The following is a 20,067-nucleotide window of genomic DNA, read 5'->3' as shown; positions in this document are numbered from 1 at the left end:
GTCAGCTTGAAAGCAATGAATGGGAGATGCATGAAAGAATTTGTGTGTGTGTGTGTGTGTGTGTGGGGGGGGGAGAGAGAGAGAGAGAGAAACCCACAACAACATTGGGGAAACAAACACAAAAACCCTTCTAGCCACCCAACAGAGCCAAATACATCACCGAGATCAGACAGGCTTCACAGGCTCTGTTCTCTCAGCCAATGATCTGGGTTCAGTTTACCTGTAATTCCCTAGTGTCAGTAGATATATTGTATGTGAGCTCAGAGAAAAGCCAGCACACATCAGAGAGAAGAGCTTCCTTTGTGTAAGATACATATTTTTATTTGTATTTTTGCTGTGTACACACCGCAGCCTTTATACCTTTGTGCCTTTATAATGAAAAGATGATTTACACTTGAAAAACGTGATGTGGCTTTTGACATCTGACTGGCTCGCCCTGCTTTGCACTTTGGCTGCTTTAGCTAACGCTAAAAGAACAAGGCTGGCTCACAAGTCGGCACCCTGCAGTCCCATTTGGCTTCCTACAAATTCCATCAATTAGCTAGAGCAGGGGCGTAGATTTGGCATGGACGGAAGGGACATGTCCCCACCAATATCCAGCGATTAGTAAATTGTCCCCACCAATAATTTGATCTGTTCGAGTAAAGAAAAACAAACCCGATAGAAAGAAAAAAACGATCTGTCACCGTCTCATTCACCCAGCGGTGCAGAAAGAGTTAAATTACGTACTCTACTGGAGTCCTATATCATGTGACAAATATGGCCAATGTGATTGGCTGTGCTTTTCAGGGAGCTCTGTTTAGTTTTAGCAGCGGCAAGCCTGCGCTGCGAGGACCTGCAAGGAGGAGAGGAGGATGGCTGCAAAAAGAACCTGGATATAAGAAAGTATTTTTCAAAGAAACCTGTAAGTCACTTAAATTCAAGTTCACTCATAAAATGTGTCCGTCATAATAACGTTACAGGCTATGCTAGGCTTTGAATAACGTAGAGGCAGCTCTGCCATGTTGTAGCTCGGACAGAGGTGACGAGGCGAGGTCACAGGTGACTTACTGATGATTTGGTGCTATAGATTAACTAGTATTTATCATCATAACAATTGTTAGGCTGCTGATGTTAATTGATTCATTAGTGTATATTTGACAAAGAATCTGAATTGACATGTCTCACTTTTTATATGGCACGAATCAATGTGTTATTTTATCAGGTAGCAATATGTCCTAGTGCAGTCAGAGGGGAAGAGCCAGGGCCAAAGGTGACGCACATCAAGCACATAGTAATAATTTTAGTCTGAGGATAAAACGCATGTACTTAGGATGAAAGATACTTCAGTGATCTCAGAAGATTAAAAAGATGGCTAAGGTCAACAATGACTCAAATGAGATTAAACAATGCTGCTGTATGCCATTTCCACCAGGAGAGACTAGACAGTATAGATGTAAAACAAATAGGCCAGCAGTTTATCTCAGTTAACGAGAGGAGAAGGCATGTGTTCGGCTCCTTCACATAGTGGACACTGAGTTGTTGTGTGGGTCACCAGTAGTCCATGTCTGTTGCTGTAACAGTAGTCCATGTTTAGAATAAAAAATCCCAGCTCACTGATTTGATCGGGGCAATAGTGTGGCTAAAATGTTGCATAATTTTGCTGAGAGATCTGTTACTTTGTGGTAATCTTAGACGAGTAGCTTTATGGACAAAAACCACCAGGTCATTCAGTGTTCCCTTAGTGCTAATGTGTTAGAGATGTTGGTGTACTATAACTGAAGTAATGTTGTCCTTAAAGTCATATTCTTTTATTGTCATGACTGTATTTGAAGCTATTTTTATTTTTGTATGATACCTGATTTATATGGAATGTGGAAGTAAACTAAAGCCTAAAATACTTTAGTCAGTCATTTGTTTAATAGTAATTTAACATTATATAATTCACATATAAAACTATGAATTGTAATTTTAAATGGCTTAAAAGCATGTAGAATAGCATATGTAGGCAAATATATTTCTCCCTTTTTTTTTATCAAGAAGCAAAGACAAAAAGGAAAAAAAAAAAAAAAAAAAGAAACGGCAGGGTTTGGTGGTTGAATCATCCGTCCCCAGCAATGCCAAAACCAAATCTACGCCCTTGAGCTAGAGGTTTAACAGTATTCAACACTGTGGTTGTAAATATCTGTTTAAAGCTGCAAGTCCAATTCTCCTTCACACACACAAAACTCTATGCTTTAGTGGACAGACACACACCTGTCTCACGGTGTCGATGGAACATATGGATGTCCATTAGATTCTCTAGGTTTTCAGCCAGTGTGTGGCGCCCCAACCCGGTGAGCTTGTCAGCGCTTTGAATGCTCTTGGATTGCCAGTCTGTCCAGTACAGCTTGTCCTCATGTACAGTTAAGCCAAAGGGGTGAGGCAGCTGAGTCCCAATCAAAACCTGTGTGCAAAAACAACAGCAGAGGTCTGATGAGCTCTTTTAGAACATGTCTGAACAGGCATAATCACACACACACACACACACACACACACACACACACACACACACACACACACACACACACACACACACACACACAAACAAGACTTGACACATTTTCGTACTTCAAATGTTTTCTCAGAAAAAACCTAACACCTTACCTGTCTGTCAGAACCATCAAAGTTGCCATATTCAATAGTTTTCATGCCAGCATCGGCCCAGTACAGGCGTTTGGTCTCATAGTCAATGGCGAGCCCATTGGGCCACGTCAGATTGGATGAAATGATGACAATTCGGTTGGAGGCGTCCATTCCCGCACGCTCGATCTTTGGGTTGGCCCCCCAGTCAGTCCAGTACATGAAGCTGAGGAGAAAGAAGGAACAAGTTAGAACTCCATGTGTTGTCCAGGTTCACAAGCTGTTTCTGTTTAAATGTCATCATCTTACCCTCCGATCGGATCAACTACAATGTCCCGCGGTCGGTCCAGGTTCTCCCATATCAGGACAGTCCGCATGCTCCCATTGGCATTAGAAACCTCGATACGATCAGTACCTGACACCCAAAAACACGAGCAGGTTAAATTGAGGAGCACTCCCTGCTGAGCTGGTCAATGAAGAAAATGGATATAAAATGATATTTTATGTCAGAATACATGAAATGAGACTTTTTACCAGCATCAGTCCAGTAGAGCTTGTTGGTCACCCAGTCAATTGCTAAACCTGCTGGACTTTCCAGACTGGTTTCCACCACCACCTGTTTTAAAAAGAAAAAGAAAAAGATCAGCTCAGATCCATGCTGACAGTTACTGTTTACTGCTTTGATGGCAATATTTTCATGTCTGTTTTATGTTATTCTGTAGTAAACCTGCAGCAGTGAGTTATGAATGTGCTGAAGGCTCCTACATTCTACAGAGGATGACCAGCTGCTGCTCTTTCACCTCAGTCCCAGTAGATGGCAGTAATGTATAAACCTAAATCTGCTGCCGTCCTCCTCTGCTCCTTTTTTAAGTATGGGCCAGATGAGAAATGACGAGACTGCAGTACTGAGTTCAGTCAACCTGCAGGTATCACTGACCTCCTGCTTGGTGCCGTTCCACAGTGCTCTGTTGATGGAGTCGGTGGTGACGTCTGTCCAGTAGATGTAGCCATCTTTGGAGTCCCAGTCCAGCGCCACGGCATTGCGCACGTCAGCCAGAGGAATGACATCATCGGACATGTCCTCTGTGTCGAAGCTGATTCGTCGGATGTCCGTCCTTCGGGCAAAAAGCAGGAACTTGTCAAGACCTGATTAAAGACCAAAGGTCTTCTGTCAGTCTTCTAGGTTCAACAGTGGGGTCAGCATTAAACACAGTAAAACAGCTCTACCACAAAGACATGTAACCACTGATTAATATCACAAATCACACCCTCTGCATTAACATAATTAAACAGAGTCATGAGAATACTTTTTATTCAATTTCAAGCAGCATGACTTTACAGTGGGGAAAAAAATGAAAACGCTGCATTTTAGCTCAAATTTTCTTCAGCTGCTCAACCATAACATGCACTTGAACTCACTTTAAATGTTCCCTAAATGAGATCTCACTTTACATGCAGTAGGTGTCTTATAATTGTCTGCACAGGCATTTTTCATCTGAAATTTTGATTCCTCTGACAGCCTACACCTTAATCGTGGGGCTGATCAGATTAACCATGTGTTACAGGATTATTTTCTCTTCATTAGTGTGAACACACGGTTCATTAGTCAAAACAGAAGACAGAGCTTTTTTTTTTTGTTTTTAATTTAAGATTCCAAATTATTGGCTATTAAAAATGACTTTAGTATGAATAGATGCCGCTAAAAACTACTATAATATTAATATAATATTAATTATAATAATATAATATTAGCAGTATTTCTGTACTTTCCACAACAAACAGTGGAGGAACTCACCAGTGGCACAGCTGTAACTGTCCACCTTCTTGAAGCCGGTGGGACAAGCACAGGTGTACGTCTTGTTGCTGGGGAGACACAGGTGGCTGCAGCCTCCATTGTTGGTGCCACAGCGGTTCCTGCCACCTAGAGAAGAGACAGGCAGACACAACTCAGTATATCACATGTAAAGTGGTTCAAAAAATAAAAACCCCTCAAATCCACTTTCTCCTCAAACCCAGGGCAACAAAACAAATAGTCACACTTCCAAAAATGTCTGCCTCCTCTTTCATTAAAAGGTCACAGCGTGTGGGCTCTGTTCACTTAGGTTCTGAGTCGGCTTTTCTTTTGTTCTGATCAGACATGAACTCACATGACTTGACTAAATCTTGTCTAAAAGTGCCTGACCTCCCCCTGCCAGCACGGAGGCAGCTCACAGTTCATGTTAGTGTCGGGGCTGCTGCAGTATTTTATCAGCACGTTAACAAAAACTTTCTCTTGGCTGGACGTCAAGTTCAACACGGTTTGTTAGCAAAGTCTTTGCTATCATGCTGATGAAAAACACACATCAACTGGCCGGTTCACGGCAGGGTCTTGACACTGGTGCAACAAATCATTCTATGGTGGGGTTCGCCACTGTGTGAGGCAAATTTTTCATTTCTGCCTGCAATGATATCCTCAGATAAGTCTCCCATTTCTGCCTTCAACTAGCTCATCTTCCTTCCTCTAATGCTGATATTGTGTTTGATGTTTTGTTGCTCACCATTTAGCACATCATCTACTGCTACAAGCTGCAAACTTGGATACTTTAAAAAGAGAGTCATTGCTCCCAGCCAGTCACTGGCAGATCTGAAATAATGGGAAGTAAACATATCCAAATATAATGAGATTAGACTAGACTCCTTCCTTTTGCTTTTAACTCAAGCTGAAGCTATGTACAAAAGAGCTAGCACAGCTTCCTGTTGCTGCTGTGTGTTACTGTCCGATCCATGAACCCAAAACTGCAGTAACAGTCTCAACTGAGAAAAACCTACACAGGTAAAATGCAACATAATCAATACAAGATCAATGCAATGTTTTCTGCTGTTTCACTGTGATGCTATTGGTTGTTCTGATTCAAGCTGCTGCTTTGTGACCTTGCAGAAAGTTGCAAACAGCTGTCAGCTGAAAAACTAATAATTCAGAGAGAAAAATGTGAAAAATAGTCTATTTAGTTTGTGTATCTGCAACCCATCCCTAGATAAGGCCTTTATTTAACCAGACAAAAACCTTATTGAGAACAAAAATATCATTTTCAAGTTTTGTACATATGTAACAAACATCAGTCTGAGTATCCAGCTGTTGACCCAGCCCGATACTGACCTGCAGGCTGCCTCTGTGGGTGCAGTGTGTGGATGTCCATGGGAAAGTGCAGCTTGTTGCGGATTATCTCTTGGTTCTTTCCTGTGAATTTGTTAGCGCTGTTGATGCTTTTGGTGTGCCAGTCAGTCCAGTAGAGGCTGTCCTCAAACACTGTGATGGCAAATGGGTGGGGAAGGCCTAAAGAGAGACAAGAACAGAGTTTAGCAAGGCGACAGTCCACAATGACATTTATGCAAACAAAAAAAAGGAGAGAAAAAAGAACCCCCCCAAACACAGAAGCTGAGTTTGTCACATTTATAATAAGCAAAGTAATGATTCAATGAAGTTTCAGTCCTAACACAAAGAATGGAAAGCGCACATGCTACATTTGGCCTGTTCCACTAACTCTCCAAACATCAGAGCTGTGGGCTTGGCTGATGTCATATCATCCCCATTTTAGAACTGCTTTCAATTACACTGCCTCAAACCACTCTGTAGTTGGTTAAGTTGTGGCAAGAGTGTCCAAAACCAGAGGCGCTTCGTAGGTTTTCCATACATAATGTGACTTTTCCATCCGGAAACTGAATGTAAGAGAACACGCTTAAACCGGATCAGACTGATGCAGACTAGTTTTGCTCATGTGTCCACAATAAAACTTTACTCACAGATTTTAAAGTGAAAATTGAACCAGGACAGGATATGTGTGAGATTTCTGAAGGAGAGATCGATGCCTGCTCGATGTCTAAATGCTCTTTAACATCTTTAACATTGTTTTTGTATTAACAGAAGTACTCTGGCAATAAGACAAAAAGCTTGCCTTTTTTTCTAACTAACCACTCAGATTCACTGCTTAAATGGAAGATTTTCCTTGAACATCTGCGGCTGAATATTTAAAAATCAAAGTTCAAGCATAGCTGTTTGACGAGGCTTCATCTCTTTGTTTGAGAAAAGCCTCTTCAAAGTTCGTCAAAGCAGAGAAAAGAACAAAGAGAAAATGCAAATGGGATAATCAGTCGTGTCATTTGTTGTTCCAGTCCTCCTTGATATTAATGTTTACACGTGAAAGCTAACTGCTTTTATTAAGGTTGGAAAAATTTGCTCCAAGGCTTTAATTCTGTGGCTATTTCTGTTCCTTACACGAATAGTTGATTTGTGGGGAACCTGTGCAGATATGTCTCCTGTGGGAACATCACACTAGGGTGACTCCTCCACACTTGTCCAAATCAATGTTCTTTTTCTTTCACCAGCCTTAATCTTCCTCCAGCACAGAAGCCGCAAAGCCCAGTCGGATGGGCACGCCGAACGGATGGAAAAAGTGCTTTCTGCTGCCACACAGAGCTGCAGTGGTGTGGCGAGTGTGCTGGCGCACAGCTTTTAAAAACAGCGTTGCTAGTTTAATGACAGTGTTGTACGGCACAGCAGAAATGTTAAGTGGTAAACGTCAAAAACTGGAGCGAGATCACAGCGATAATAAGCCACAAGGATCAGAGTATCTGGGTGCGTTTTGTGTGACTGTTCGATGAGGTTTATTCAAGAAAACTGAACAAAAGAAATGAAATAAAATAAAACAGCACCTCTACATTTGCCCTCGTCTCTTCTTTTCAAACAGGTCCAGGTGTGTGTGTGTGAAATGATAGTGGCTCAACGTGTGTTTTCTGATCTTATCTCAACATGAGGGAGACAATAGTACACCCAGTTCCCTCCTCTTAGTCACCAACATCTCAATGATTGTTTTGATATGATCAGCTCATTCCTTGTCATCTCTGCTCCTGCTCCTTTTTTGTTCTCCCCAGGACAGCTGCAGGAACAGCTGCAGGAGGACAGGGCATCAAACATCCCACCAAGCCTTCACAGCTATGTCCTCTTTAACACACGTGGCACCTCATATTCCTCTCACAGCTTGCCTGAATATGTCTCACTTCCTGTTATAGGTCACCAGCAACACAGCAAGGCCTCCGGCTGGACAGACCGCTGGTCCATAGTGTGATGGGAAGTTACAGGGTTAGGTTTTTCCAAACAAACAAAAAAAGCTATAGTGATATTAGGAATACCACTTTAATGCATTTTATCTGTAAAGCTGAACCATATTATAGCAGAATCTGGTTTGTCTTGCTGAAACAAGTAGGGCCATTGGTTAAAAAGACATCACTTGGACAGCAACATATATTGCCATGTGCACTAATGCATATCAACACAGATGGATTACACAACAGTAGGAAATACATTTCCTTACAGTAGATGTCTTACTGAAAGTGCTGCAACTAAATTTAATGATACAATTCTTCCACTGTTATCGTCTTCAATACCATGTGTCAACACTGTAGAGCAGCTACCTGAAGGCCGATTATCTTGTTGTGTTATATCACAACTGTGTATGACTGTGGATACTGTGCCTCCACTGAAAAGAAAGCTTCATATCAGAAGTGCTCGACTTCCCGAGCCTGGTTCTGCCCGAGTTTTCTTCTTGACCGTTCCTTCCCATTGTCCCTAAGTGCTTGCTCATAGGTAACTGTTGGGGTTTTCTCTGCATTACTGTTGGGTCTTTACCTTACAATTTAAAGCACCCTGAAGTTACTGTAGTTGTGATATAGCGCTATAGATATTAAATTTAATTCATACCTGTGAACTAAAGTGCTGTCCACAGGGGCCATTATTTCATAGTTTAATTTAAGTCTACCTACATATACCCTATTGGGTATATTAAATGTCCAGTCTTCTGCCATACAGCATTGTGCATTTGTCGAGTCCAGACAAAAAATATAAACACTCCCCCACCAGCACACAAGTATGCAATACCCTATCTCTTCCTGTTCCCTACCTCGTGGTGTACAGGTGTGCAGACAGGATAGTGGTGATTACCGTGACAACCGCCTATGCTCCAATTCCAGTTACAGAGGAGCTGGCAGAAATCCAGATAGTGTACACACACACACACACACACACACACACACACACACACACACACACACACACACAGAACTATAGGTTCAGAGAGATAAATGCTTGTTAACATTCCTTGACGTAGTGGCTCAGAATGTAACCATGCACACACTCAAAGACACACACAAATGTCCTATTTTGTCCTGTGTGTTGTCTGAGCAAACAGAGGCTGTGGAGGAAGGACAGGGCCAATTACAGCCTTTTATCCTGAGAGCACACATCATTAAGGAGAGCTCAAAGGGCTGATGGTGTGCACATACACACATATACACACACACTCATCAAACAGTCCCCCTGCCACTCTCTCTCTCTCTTTTCAAACTCTTAAACCCTCTTCATCATCACTGATTCCACACTTTTTAGTTCATCAGCAGAAAAAAAATCCCCAAATTGAAAGTGACTGTCAGCTGAGACCTGCACTCATCCTGATTCAACTTGTGTTGTGTAATCGCTGCAAATTGCCTAACCTTTATATTAAAAAAACCAGCAAATTTTGAATCTCATGTCCTATAAAACTGTGACTGTCCAAATGCTTGCGGACTTTAGAGTCCCACCCATAAATCTAATAAGCTGGTGTGTGTGTGTGCATGTGTGTGTGCGTGAGTGAGTGAGTGAGTGAGTGAGTGAGTGAGTGAGAGAGAGAGAGAGAGAGAGAGAGAGAGAGAACCCTGCCTGCTTACACTGCAAGAGCTCCACTTTTAGTGTGCATATGCACTTCTCAGTTGGAACCAAGAACATAAACAGAGCCACACATTTGGCTTTACGTCGTCATTTATAGATTGTGTGTGTGTGTGTGTGTGTGTCTACACTTCAGCGGTAACCACATGTGCTCTTTAATGGAAATATGTTTTTGATTAACGCCACATGGCATAATGGAGTAATGAGGCATCAGCGTGCTACATCCGACATCCATCCCTTTGTTTACCGCATGTGTGTTTCTTAGCGTGAGTGTGATAATTAATGAAAATTGAGAATGAGAGCCTGAATTCCAGCCAGACCTCTGCGCACCACATACAGCATCTCTTCTGTTTCTCCAGCCTCTCTCAGAGCTTTTAATAAAAAAGAAGAAAAAAGAATCCTTCAGCAGCTTGTGAGGTCATATGAATTATGAGCAGTATGTGAGTCATTCCAGTTTGAAGAACTCCTTTAAAGACTTGTGCATTATCGATCCTATTCACTCTGGTGGCAAAAATGAAAACTTTTTGAATCTGTTGAAGCTTGAATCTACTGTTGAGCTTCTGGTCCAAACATAATTTGTGTGTTTTTCACTTCACATGTACTTACACTTGGCAGTTATGTTGTCTTAACTGCTGAAATTAGTCACTCGAAAGTGCTTAAATGTAAAACGTTGCCATCCTTAAACCTGGTCACTTACAGAGGAAGAAGAACCAGCCACAGCAGGAATAAACAGGTAAGGAGCTGAAAGCAAGGCTGCTCAAGAGGCCCATCATTTTTGGGTAAAGCTTTTGACTTTGCAGCCCCACTCTTTAGGCAACTAAGCTAGCTCCAGCAAACGTGTGTAACAGTCAAGACTAGGAGTGTACCTTGGCTGATGACGGCCTTGCGGTTGCGTCCGTCCAGGTCAGCTCTCTCAATGACATGGTGCTTGGCATCCACCCAGTACATGCGGCGGCCAGCGTAGTCTATGGTGAGGCCGTTGGGCCAGAACAGGTGTGTGTCTGCTATGACACGGCGGTTTGAGCCGTCCATGTTGGAGTACTCGATGCGAGGTGTGTTACCCCAGTCGGTCCAGTAGATCTTACTGAAAAGAAAAATGGGGCAATCACGCTCAGTTTGTTTGTTCACAGCGGCAGACTAGATGGGTGTAAATTAGCTGATAGTCATGGTGTCCATTAAAGACAAGAGGCAAGCAGACGGCTGTCAGGATTCTAGACACAACAGATGCCTGATTTAACAAGAAAAGTCTCCTCTGTCCTCATCATTCATGTCCTCCCCATCAGCATTCATCTGTTCTGTCCGGGCTCAGAGGGAGGATACACTCTTTTTTAAAATATAATTTTCAATTATCCCATGCAAATGAGCAACCTAATAAGCTGAATGAGTTTTCTAGCTTTATATTTCTCTGGGGGTTCATCCAAAACTCTCTCTTGCCACTGCAGCTCATGAAAGCTAGGAAGAAAACACACTTAGCTGCTGCCCCTTTCATGAAAGACTTGTTCCACACAGATGCTTGCCTGTGGGTATGGCTGTGCCGCCAAACGTTAATCCCTGCTCTGCTGCTACACTACAACTGGGACACATCCAGAGGGGATATGTATATATGAGTGTGTGTACATCTGTGGTGAATTATAGACTGCATGTGCGTGCGTGTGTTTGGACTCGTACCCCTCTATGGGGTGCAGTGCAATGGCTCTGGGCTTCTCCATGTTCTGCCAGATCAGTACTTTGCGGTGTGTCCCATCCAGGTTTGCCACCTCAATACGGGACGTCCCAGAGTCTGTCCAGTATAACTTGTCATGGATCCAGTCTATGGCCAGTCCACCTTTAAAAGGAGAGAAGAACATTCTGAGTTTGGTTTAAGTATGAACCAATATTTTGTTACTAATGTTACAAGTAGACACAAGCAATGCATACTCTTTAGCTTTTTCAATTTGCTTTGTCTGATAATTATTTGTGTAGCTGTTAGTTCTTATTTTTGAAAGTGTTCTGCTGGTAGAACATCTATCATCTTGCTAATAGTTAATCTAATAAACCTTCATCACCTATTATAATGTCTCTTTTTATAAATCTCAAAAAAAAAAAAAAATCCAGTGAACAAAGTCAAAGTTGTGGATTTACTGGGATCAAGGTGCAGAACTATTTCTTGATGAGTGGGTTGAAGGACCTCTGTTGGACTGAAGCCAAATGGTGTGAAAAATAATAATAACAATAATAATAATGGATTGCATTTATATAGCGCTTTTTGAGACCCTCAAAGCGCTTTACAATTCCACTATTCATTCACTCTCACATTCACACACTGGTGGAGGCAGCTACAGTTGTAGCCACAGCTGCCCTGGGGCAGACAGACAGAAGCGAGGCTGCCATATCGCGCCATCGGCCCCTCTGGCCATCACCAGCAGGCGGTAGTTGAAGGGTCTTGCCCAAGGACATAACGACCGAGACTGTCCGAGCCGGGACTCGAACCGGCAAACTTCCAATTACAAGACAAACTGCCAACTCTTGAGCCAATTTGCATATCATACCAGTCACGGCAGATGGACGGCCGGAGGTTTCTTCCTGTTAAAAGGGATTTTTTCCTTCCCAATGTTACCAAAGTGCTTACTCATAGGGGGTCATATGATTGTTGTTTTTTTCTCTTTATGTATTACTACCTTACACCTTGAGCACCTTGAGGCAAGTGTTGCTGTGATTTGGCGCAGTATAAATAAAACTGAATTTAATTGAATTGCTGTGTAAATAAACTGAATTCATAACAATTAAAAACTAATATAGATGGGGACTTTTTAAGCCAATTAAACAAAACTATTAGGCAAATTACTCCTTTCCATGTTTTTTTTTTTTCTTTCTCTAAAACCGACTCATACAACCTGTTCAGACATCATCTGCCTCTCAGGTTCAAACGCTTTAGCTAGCAAGACATTGTGGTGTCACTAGTGCAGCTTTAAAACCAGCTAAATCAATGTCATGATGTAGCAAAAAAATCAAAACAAAATCAAGAAAGGATGTAGCAGCAGATTTGCCTTTGTAGCCTGACTGTAATCACAGCTAACCTCTGGTACAGCGAGAATCACGATACTACTGTATCAGTAGAAAGAATAAATCATGATTATGAAATAAAAACTGCATAACTGATACTACTAGGACAAGTTAAATACATAAGATACAGTGTGTTAGCTGGTGAGTTGTAAGCCTGTCAGGCTAGCCTTTTCTCTGTTTTAAGCGATTATGGTAGGCTAAGCTAAATCTAATATGACTCTAGCTACATGCACAACACGTGTGCTAGATGATGATCCTTTTAACTTTAAAGAAAGCAAATAATGTTTTTTTAGAAAATTTAGTGGTGAAAGAGATTAAATATGACAGAATAAGACAAAATGTAACGAACACAAATATGTATACAAAAAACACAGATTGAAATAGAAAAGGAGGGTCAGGGTTAGAAATAAAGGAACCAGAGAGAAACTATAAATTAAAAAGACAAGAACAAAGCACCAAAGACTTTCAAGTTTCACCAGTATTGATGTTATGTTGCTTAACTCATTTATGAATAAGGTGATGAATGAAGTAGAGTGGGGCAGAGTATAGTTGGACAGAAAGCAGCAGAGTCCAATAAATTGGAAACATGATAAATGAGTCTGTTGTCCTACATCTGAACCTGCATCCCATTAGCTGTTGTACCCACCTGGGCTCTCCAGACCGGTGGAGACGACCTCCTCCACATTGGAGCCGTTGAGGTTAGCTTTCATGATGCGGTCCAGAGTCACATCTGACCAGAAGACTAGTTCAAGACTATGATGGAAGTCCAGAGCGATGGCGTTTTCCAGGTTGTTGAGCAGCAAGGTGTACTCGGAGCGATGTGGCAAAACCTGACGGATATCGATGCGGTTGGCAAACAGCAGCACTGGCTCGGGACCTAAAGGGAGGAAGAAAGAGGGACGTGAATGGAGTTGACGTGTGTTAAAGTGAAAAGGAGAAGCAAAGGTTAGCAGGTTAAAATTGGCAAGTAACTACACACAAGAGAGATAAAGAAAATTCAGTTAGGACAAAAGGTCACTTTAAATGAGACAAAGCATTAATCTGACTGGATATAAAGGTCTGGGTTGCAGCAGCTGTGTGACAGACATGTCTGACCTGCATTTAACTCTGGACCGCAGCAGATTGATGTGCTGCTGCACCAGGTCTGCCCTCTACCTATGCAGCATATCTAAATTGAGTCCAGACCCTCCGAATGAGGTGACCTCAATGCAAGTCCAAGACCCGGCAACAGAGCAGCGGATATAGTTACTGCTGAAACACGTACAAACACTATGCAACTGTACTTTTATTAGAAGTCAAACCACGACAGCTCTCTGCGGTCACATGTCAGGGATGAAACACAGTCCAGTCATTCGTACCCAGAGCTTTGCAGCTGCGCTTGTCAGGTCGGAGCTCGTAGCCCTGAACACACCAGCACTGGAAGCCCCCCTCTGTGTTGGTACAGCCCTGACTGCAGTAGCCTTCTTCAGCACACTCATCCACATCTGGAACAGACCACAGAGACAGAAGAAGGGAGGGGAGGGACATATAGATGTTGGTGTCTTATCTCCCACAGTATTAACAATGTCACACATTGTGCAGAAAGGGAAAATTCATTGATGCTTTTGGAGCATATGTACATCATTTTAGTTTTCAAGCCTTTATCTAAATCAGTTTCACAACATGCATGCACACTAACTGTTGGAAGCTGGAAAAAATACATCGAGTAGATTTGAATGTATCTTCATGATTTGGAAGTTCTGGCAAATAAAATGTTTAGCTAGTGGCAGAAATCCAAGATTAGAAGAAGACCAAACAGTCATCAATAACTTTCCAGCCCAAAGAGAAAATTCTTGTGAAATTCCAGCGAAATTTCTTCATACTTTTGGAAAACAACCCTGCTAACAAATTGCAAAACTGACTGACTGGACTAATGAACTTCAATCCCTGGCCGTATTTAGGAAGTTAAAGGCAGGACAAGTAGAGCAAAGTTGTAGTTTTTATAGGTTTGCTTAATTCACTCAGTCAGGATCTGTATTCTACTTTCAGTTTTGGGTTGGTTGCTTATTTGTTGATTCGTTTTCCCCAGACACCTCTAATTCAGTTGATAGCTTGGAGTCTCTCTGTACAATTTAATCATCTATGCTTGGCAAAAGAAAAGGCTTAGCTTAACCAAATTATATGACTGGTTTAGTTCCTAATGTGTAAATTATATTACCAATTTCCAAAAGACCATCTTCAGGCTATAAAAGAAGTGCACGTTGAATGAGTGGAGTGAGGGAGTAGAGTTGTAGCAAACTGAGAACAATTCTTAAAGCACTGTCACATGTAGGAAGTCAGTGAAGCTATCAGATGTTTAACACAAAGTAGCAACTGGCCAATTGTCAAACTCTGCAGAGGTCATGAATATTAACACTTGCTACAACCTGCTCACTCACTTTCACTCTGCTGTCTCTCTCTCCAACACACACACACGTGCAAGCAAGCAAGCCAGTGTTACCCTGGCAGGTTTTGCCATCGTCCATCAGTCGGTATCCAGTGTGACAGGTGCACTGGACCAGTCCTCTCACCATCTGACACTTCTGGGAGCAGCCTCCGTTATTCTGGTTACAGTTGCCCTCGTTGGAGCGTGGCCCTGCGCACAACACAGAAACATTACAGGAACATAAACACAGCATCCTAGCTCAGTATAAATACAGCCGCACACTATAAAAAGTGTCTGACTCATCTACTGTTGGGCCTTAAAATATTTTAGACACACAAGCAGCTAGGCCCGTGGATGGCGATGGCAATCAGGCTGGCCCAGGTCAACATATACAGTATAAACTGCTGTTAAAATTTATGTGAGCATTTATTATACACCCTCAGCTGTTCCAATGGTTTCTGTTGACAGCGTCATCTCACCGAGTCAGCATTAGGACTACATTTTACCTTGATGAAATCGGTATTTGTATTTATAATGGCAGACCAATAAATGTAAAAAGTAAAGAGAAGACACAGAAACATCCTTCAAACATGTTACCAGTGTTCCATAATTTATTGTAACAATAAAATAAGATCATTTCTACAATTTAATATTATCTTAGTAAGGACTCATATATAACTTCACATAACAAATGTTAGGTAAATCTGTTTATCATTCTTGTGTCTAAAGAAAAAAAAACTATCGACTGATGCACTGGATACCAAATGTCGTCATTGCTATCTGCCTTTAAACTCTTTAAACTATTATGTAATCGTCATATTGGTGTCCAGATGCCGATGTCACCATTCTTACACTTACGGCAGTCATGGTGTGGGTGTTCATCAGTCCCGTCACCACAATCATTGACCTCATTGCAAACCTTCCGCAGGCCTATACAACGGCCATTCCCACACTGGAACTGATCAGGGGCACATGGAGGACTGTCTGTGAGGAGATACAACACAGATCTGATAAGTGAAACACTTTTCTACGCCATATTTATCCAAGTAGTTCTCCCTTAAATATCTAAATAGTATGTGCTATGGTTGTGACAGTCAGTTGCCTGCCATGTCTTTAATTCCCTGTTGTGGTTTAAGTCCCATGTATGTACGTATTTAATGTTGTGTGTGCGTGTGTACCCTATGTAACATGCAAGCATGAACAACAGGTGACTGTGCATGGACTATGATGCACATAAGCAGGTTTAAAAATGACACAATGGATTTGAATAGATCATTAAATATGAATAAAATGGTGTGATGAGCAATAAAAGAAACATTTCAGATATTCACAGGTTTCCTGCAAAGCTGAACTTCTTTATCGCCATGCTTCCTTTTATTGGTGGATAGTATCCAAAAACAGAATAAAAAGTTTCCATCTAGCTTTTTCCCCCTCGCTGCCTGTTCACTGTTATTTTAATCACAATACACAGGCCTGTCTCTGCGGTTCGTCTTTCCACAGCACAGTGAAGGAACAGACCAAAAAAGAAAAAAAAAAAATCTGAACTTTTTTCCTTTTTTTAAAATGCAACTGTGTTTCCCAACAGAGAAGTTTCTCAGCAGAGGGCTGTTCAGAGCTGTTGTCATGGTTACTGTTGAAGCTTGTACTATTTTTAGCGGCTGAAAACAAGATAACAACCAGAGCCTTACCAGTTTTCTCACAGCCCTCTTCATCGCTGCGATCCGAGCAGTCGTCCTCGCCATCGCATCTCCATGACAACCGGACACAGCGTCCAGTTCCACAGCGGAACTGGTCGGCCGTGCACATGGACGTGGCTGCAGGAGACGCACATAAACATACATATTACTCTTATAGTTTTAGATCAGTCATTAGGACTTCAGTCATTATGGGTGAATGCTTTTTTGAAATAATGACGGAAAAAGAAGAAATGATTAATTTTTAACTGATTTGTTCATTAATTCTGGACACCGGCTACTCACTGCAGTTCTTCTCATCTGAACGGTCGTCACAGTCGTGCTCGCCATCGCACCTCCATGCAGCATTGATGCACATCCCGCTGCTGCACATGAATTCCACTGATCTGCATGGCTGATGTGAAGCTAAATAAACACACATATATATAACTGATTTAGCCTGGAGTTATATATAAATCTAAAAAATATATAAAAATATACACAAACTGTGCAGGTTACAGGTCCACTTCCTTGCTATAGCAAGCATGAAAAGGAGGCTCGTTTTTAATGGTATGACAGTCTTTGAACATCCCTGTATTATAACCACTGGTAAGTCCAGCTGTTTAATTTCTTATTAAATAATCACCTTTTTGAGTCATGCCTTTTGTGTGAGACTTGCATGTTTTAATTTGATGAGGGCCAAGAAACATGTAAGATGCTGTCTCAACATGTGGGATAAAGTTCTAAAAATCCTGCATAGTGACGACACAAAGTGAGACTAGCGACAGCGGATAGGTCACCTTAGCTGTCAGCGGAGTTCTTTTTTTGCGTATTTGTACTTTACTTGCACGCCACAAATGCTCAGTAGCGCCTCAAGGTGGTGCTTTTCTTCATTCCTGCTGTATTCAGCTACAGTCATACAAAGACACTGATGGAAATTTGTTCTGCCACAAATGCAGTGCCACGCAGAACTGACATGGTACAAATGCTGTCAAGTACTGCATAACAAAGCACTAGTTCACTGTCAGAGCACCTTCTCTGGCTAAAGTAGCCCTCTTATTGTTTCTCCATACTTCCGAGAGGTCGTTCTGCAACCACAACTCTGCAAATATATCAGCAATCACAGGTTCATCGACAGATAATGACACATACTAACAAGCATTGTGGTGTGTTCAGGTTGACCAAATTTCGATCCCATTACCTTTTAGTCTATTCAGATCAGGTCTCTTTTGGTACCCTTTTGTTTATTTTGGAAAAGTAAGTCATCTACAAGTTTGCACCATGTCTGATCCCACTTATGCACCTTTGAAGAGTGAAAGTTTTGTCACAAGATCACAGAATAAACATTTTTACTCTATCTTCTCTGAGCGCATTCCACATACCTAAACATATATTACTTTTCCCACATATAGTAATTAGATCTGCTTACTTAAGCTGCTGCATGATCATCTCTAAGCGGAGATCATAAATGTCCCACCTTTAAATCACCCACCATCATCGCTACATGTGATCAGATCAAAGTGAAGCTCAAACTGGCAGCAGATGACGACGGAGGTGGATGAGAAGATTAAAGCTGAATCAGACATAAGCATCTTAAACCCTTCATCCGTGTGTGAGCGTGTGTGTATTTCTTCGACGCGTTTCCTCATGACAGGACGAGTCGGCTCCCATCGAAGCTACAGCAGGCATGTGAGTCAAGACAGTTTCTAGCAACGCTGTGCAGGCCTGTCAGCTGGGCAAGAAACGATCAAAACAGCAGGTGGCTTTCCCACAAGAGAGAAGCTGAGAGAGAGAGACTTATTGGCCAAGGGAATTAGCGTGGGACACCAACTAACACACCGACACCCGCGCACACACCCAAATGATTCATCCCCCCTTTTCTTGTCTATCTCTTATTCTCTCCCTCGCACACATGCACACAAAAACAGCAACTGAGCTCTTTCATCTGCTCAGCCACGCAGCCCAAAGCGGCATCAGTGGTAACGAGGCTTGCAAGTGTGATCTCTTTTGGGTGTGTGTGTGTGTATTCACATAAGGGGGAGAGAGGGAGTGAGAGAGAGTGTCGACTTCTCTAACAAAGCGCCCTTCATGTGTCTGGAGAGTCCGTGCCAAGGAATGCTGTCTGAGGATGGGCTGTCTTATGCCTCTCAGAAATGCCTTCTCTGTCTAAGTGTGTGTGTGTGTGTTTGTGTACAAACTACAGCATAAAACAGAATTTACTAGGACTTAAATTACTAAAAAGAAAAAAAGAACGCTCTCGCCCTGAACCATTCTGAGTCAGAAATAAATAAATAAAACAGGAAGAATAACAGGCAGTGTGAGAGTGAAGGACAGCCACAGGGGACACGCAATCATCAGCGAGGACCTGAAACAAACCTTGAACAACACTTTGTTCATTTAGATCTGTTATGTGCCTCTGTATTTCCTACACACAGTTATCTAAAGTATTTCTTAAGGTCTTTCTGCTGCCCCTTTTGTGCTTTCCCCCCCCCTTTCAAATACGCTTTGATGCCAGCTCAACTTTCGAAAAAAGTTCGACACTTCAAAAGTGAGGCAGCAATTAAAAAACCTGGATGTGGGAGGAGATGAGAGGAAAAAACAGAGAGCTGCTCAGTTGAATAATTTGACCTTACAGATGATCAAACGATGTTGCAAAACTTTGAAGCCGTGCTTATTGCGCTGCAGATAAACACATCAAAGTGGGGGGAAACCACTGGGCTCGAGCGCATGTGTCTGTGAAAGAGCTGGATGTGGTGGGCAGTTAAAAGATGATGAGCAAATGAACGTGAGAAATCGGAGACAAGGGAACAGGGAGGGGAGAAGCCGAGAGATTAGTCAGCAGCAGGCAGCGTCTCTGGAGCGAGGCGAACGAAACATGATAGTCTATGTCAGGACTGTGGCTTCCCTCTGCGTGTGTGTGTGTGTGTGAGCGTGTGTGTGTGTGGGTGCGTGTGATCGAGAAAGAGAGAGAGATACAGTGACAGCACAGATCTAACAGAGTGCTTTCCAGTTATGACACAGGCTGTCGAGCAACAGCTGTTCCTGAGCCCAACCTGCCATCAACAGAACGTCGGGATGTGAAATCAGCACTCAGTGTTTTACAATGAAGCTCAATTTTCGTGCAGCTACCAGAGGGCCTTTCTTACAACACATAAACACTATTATCAAAGAATCAGCTTTCAAGATTACAGACAGTGAATCAACAATTCACATTTTTTTCTTCTTCTGTAGAGTCACTTTGCATCAAATCCAATGGTAAAATACCCACCTTATCAACCTCAACTATGGCAAAAATGCCACTTCCTAACAGCTCTTTAGTGTTTCTGGGGACACAAAAACATCATGGAAGTGACAAGCTAACAGTAAATGGCTGAAAGAAAATGTGTATCTACAGTACTATATGACTCATGTGATTAAAACATACATTTGATAACCCTGCGCTTCTTTTAAGCTTCTCAGCGCTTTGGTTTCTGTCACTTCTGCAGATGGTCCGTCACATTCATGTTTCCCCACAAACACTTTAATTTTGTTTTGTGATTTTTTTCCCTCTTTTTTTTTTTTTTTTATATTTGTTGGTGTTTTCCTAAGTTGCGGCCCGTGTGACCTCTCAGGGC

The 20,067-nt window shown here is 42.1% G+C and overlaps 1 protein-coding gene across 3 annotated transcripts in view; it reads right to left on the bottom strand.

The window, feature by feature from the left end:
• lrp4 (low density lipoprotein receptor-related protein 4) overlaps positions 1-20,067 on the bottom strand; it is a 118,166-nt gene that overhangs the window by 10,700 nt on the left and 87,399 nt on the right. For all 3 annotated transcript variants that reach the window (XM_085350005.1, XM_085350012.1, XM_085350017.1), the window contains exons 7-21: positions 16,760-16,879; positions 16,469-16,594; positions 15,639-15,764; positions 14,856-14,990; positions 13,735-13,860; positions 13,023-13,253; positions 11,003-11,159; positions 10,201-10,418; positions 5,738-5,914; positions 4,397-4,522; positions 3,539-3,747; positions 3,136-3,217; positions 2,911-3,016; positions 2,626-2,827; positions 2,236-2,425 (exon numbers count right to left, since the gene is read on the bottom strand). In XM_085350005.1, coding sequence (XP_085206131.1) covers positions 2,236-2,425; positions 2,626-2,827; positions 2,911-3,016; positions 3,136-3,217; positions 3,539-3,747; positions 4,397-4,522; positions 5,738-5,914; positions 10,201-10,418; positions 11,003-11,159; positions 13,023-13,253; positions 13,735-13,860; positions 14,856-14,990; positions 15,639-15,764; positions 16,469-16,594; positions 16,760-16,879 — 2,331 coding nt within the window. The remainder of the gene's footprint in view (positions 1-2,235; positions 2,426-2,625; positions 2,828-2,910; positions 3,017-3,135; positions 3,218-3,538; positions 3,748-4,396; positions 4,523-5,737; positions 5,915-10,200; positions 10,419-11,002; positions 11,160-13,022; positions 13,254-13,734; positions 13,861-14,855; positions 14,991-15,638; positions 15,765-16,468; positions 16,595-16,759; positions 16,880-20,067) is intronic.

The sequence above is a fragment of the Diplotaxodon limnothrissa genome, linkage group LG1 (assembly GCF_057381915.1).
Source record: "Diplotaxodon limnothrissa isolate DT_005_m linkage group LG1, D_limnothrissa_male_GT1.1, whole genome shotgun sequence".
Taxonomy (NCBI): Eukaryota; Metazoa; Chordata; class Actinopteri; order Cichliformes; family Cichlidae; genus Diplotaxodon; species Diplotaxodon limnothrissa.
This window is presented reverse-complemented; position numbering and strand designations above follow the sequence as displayed.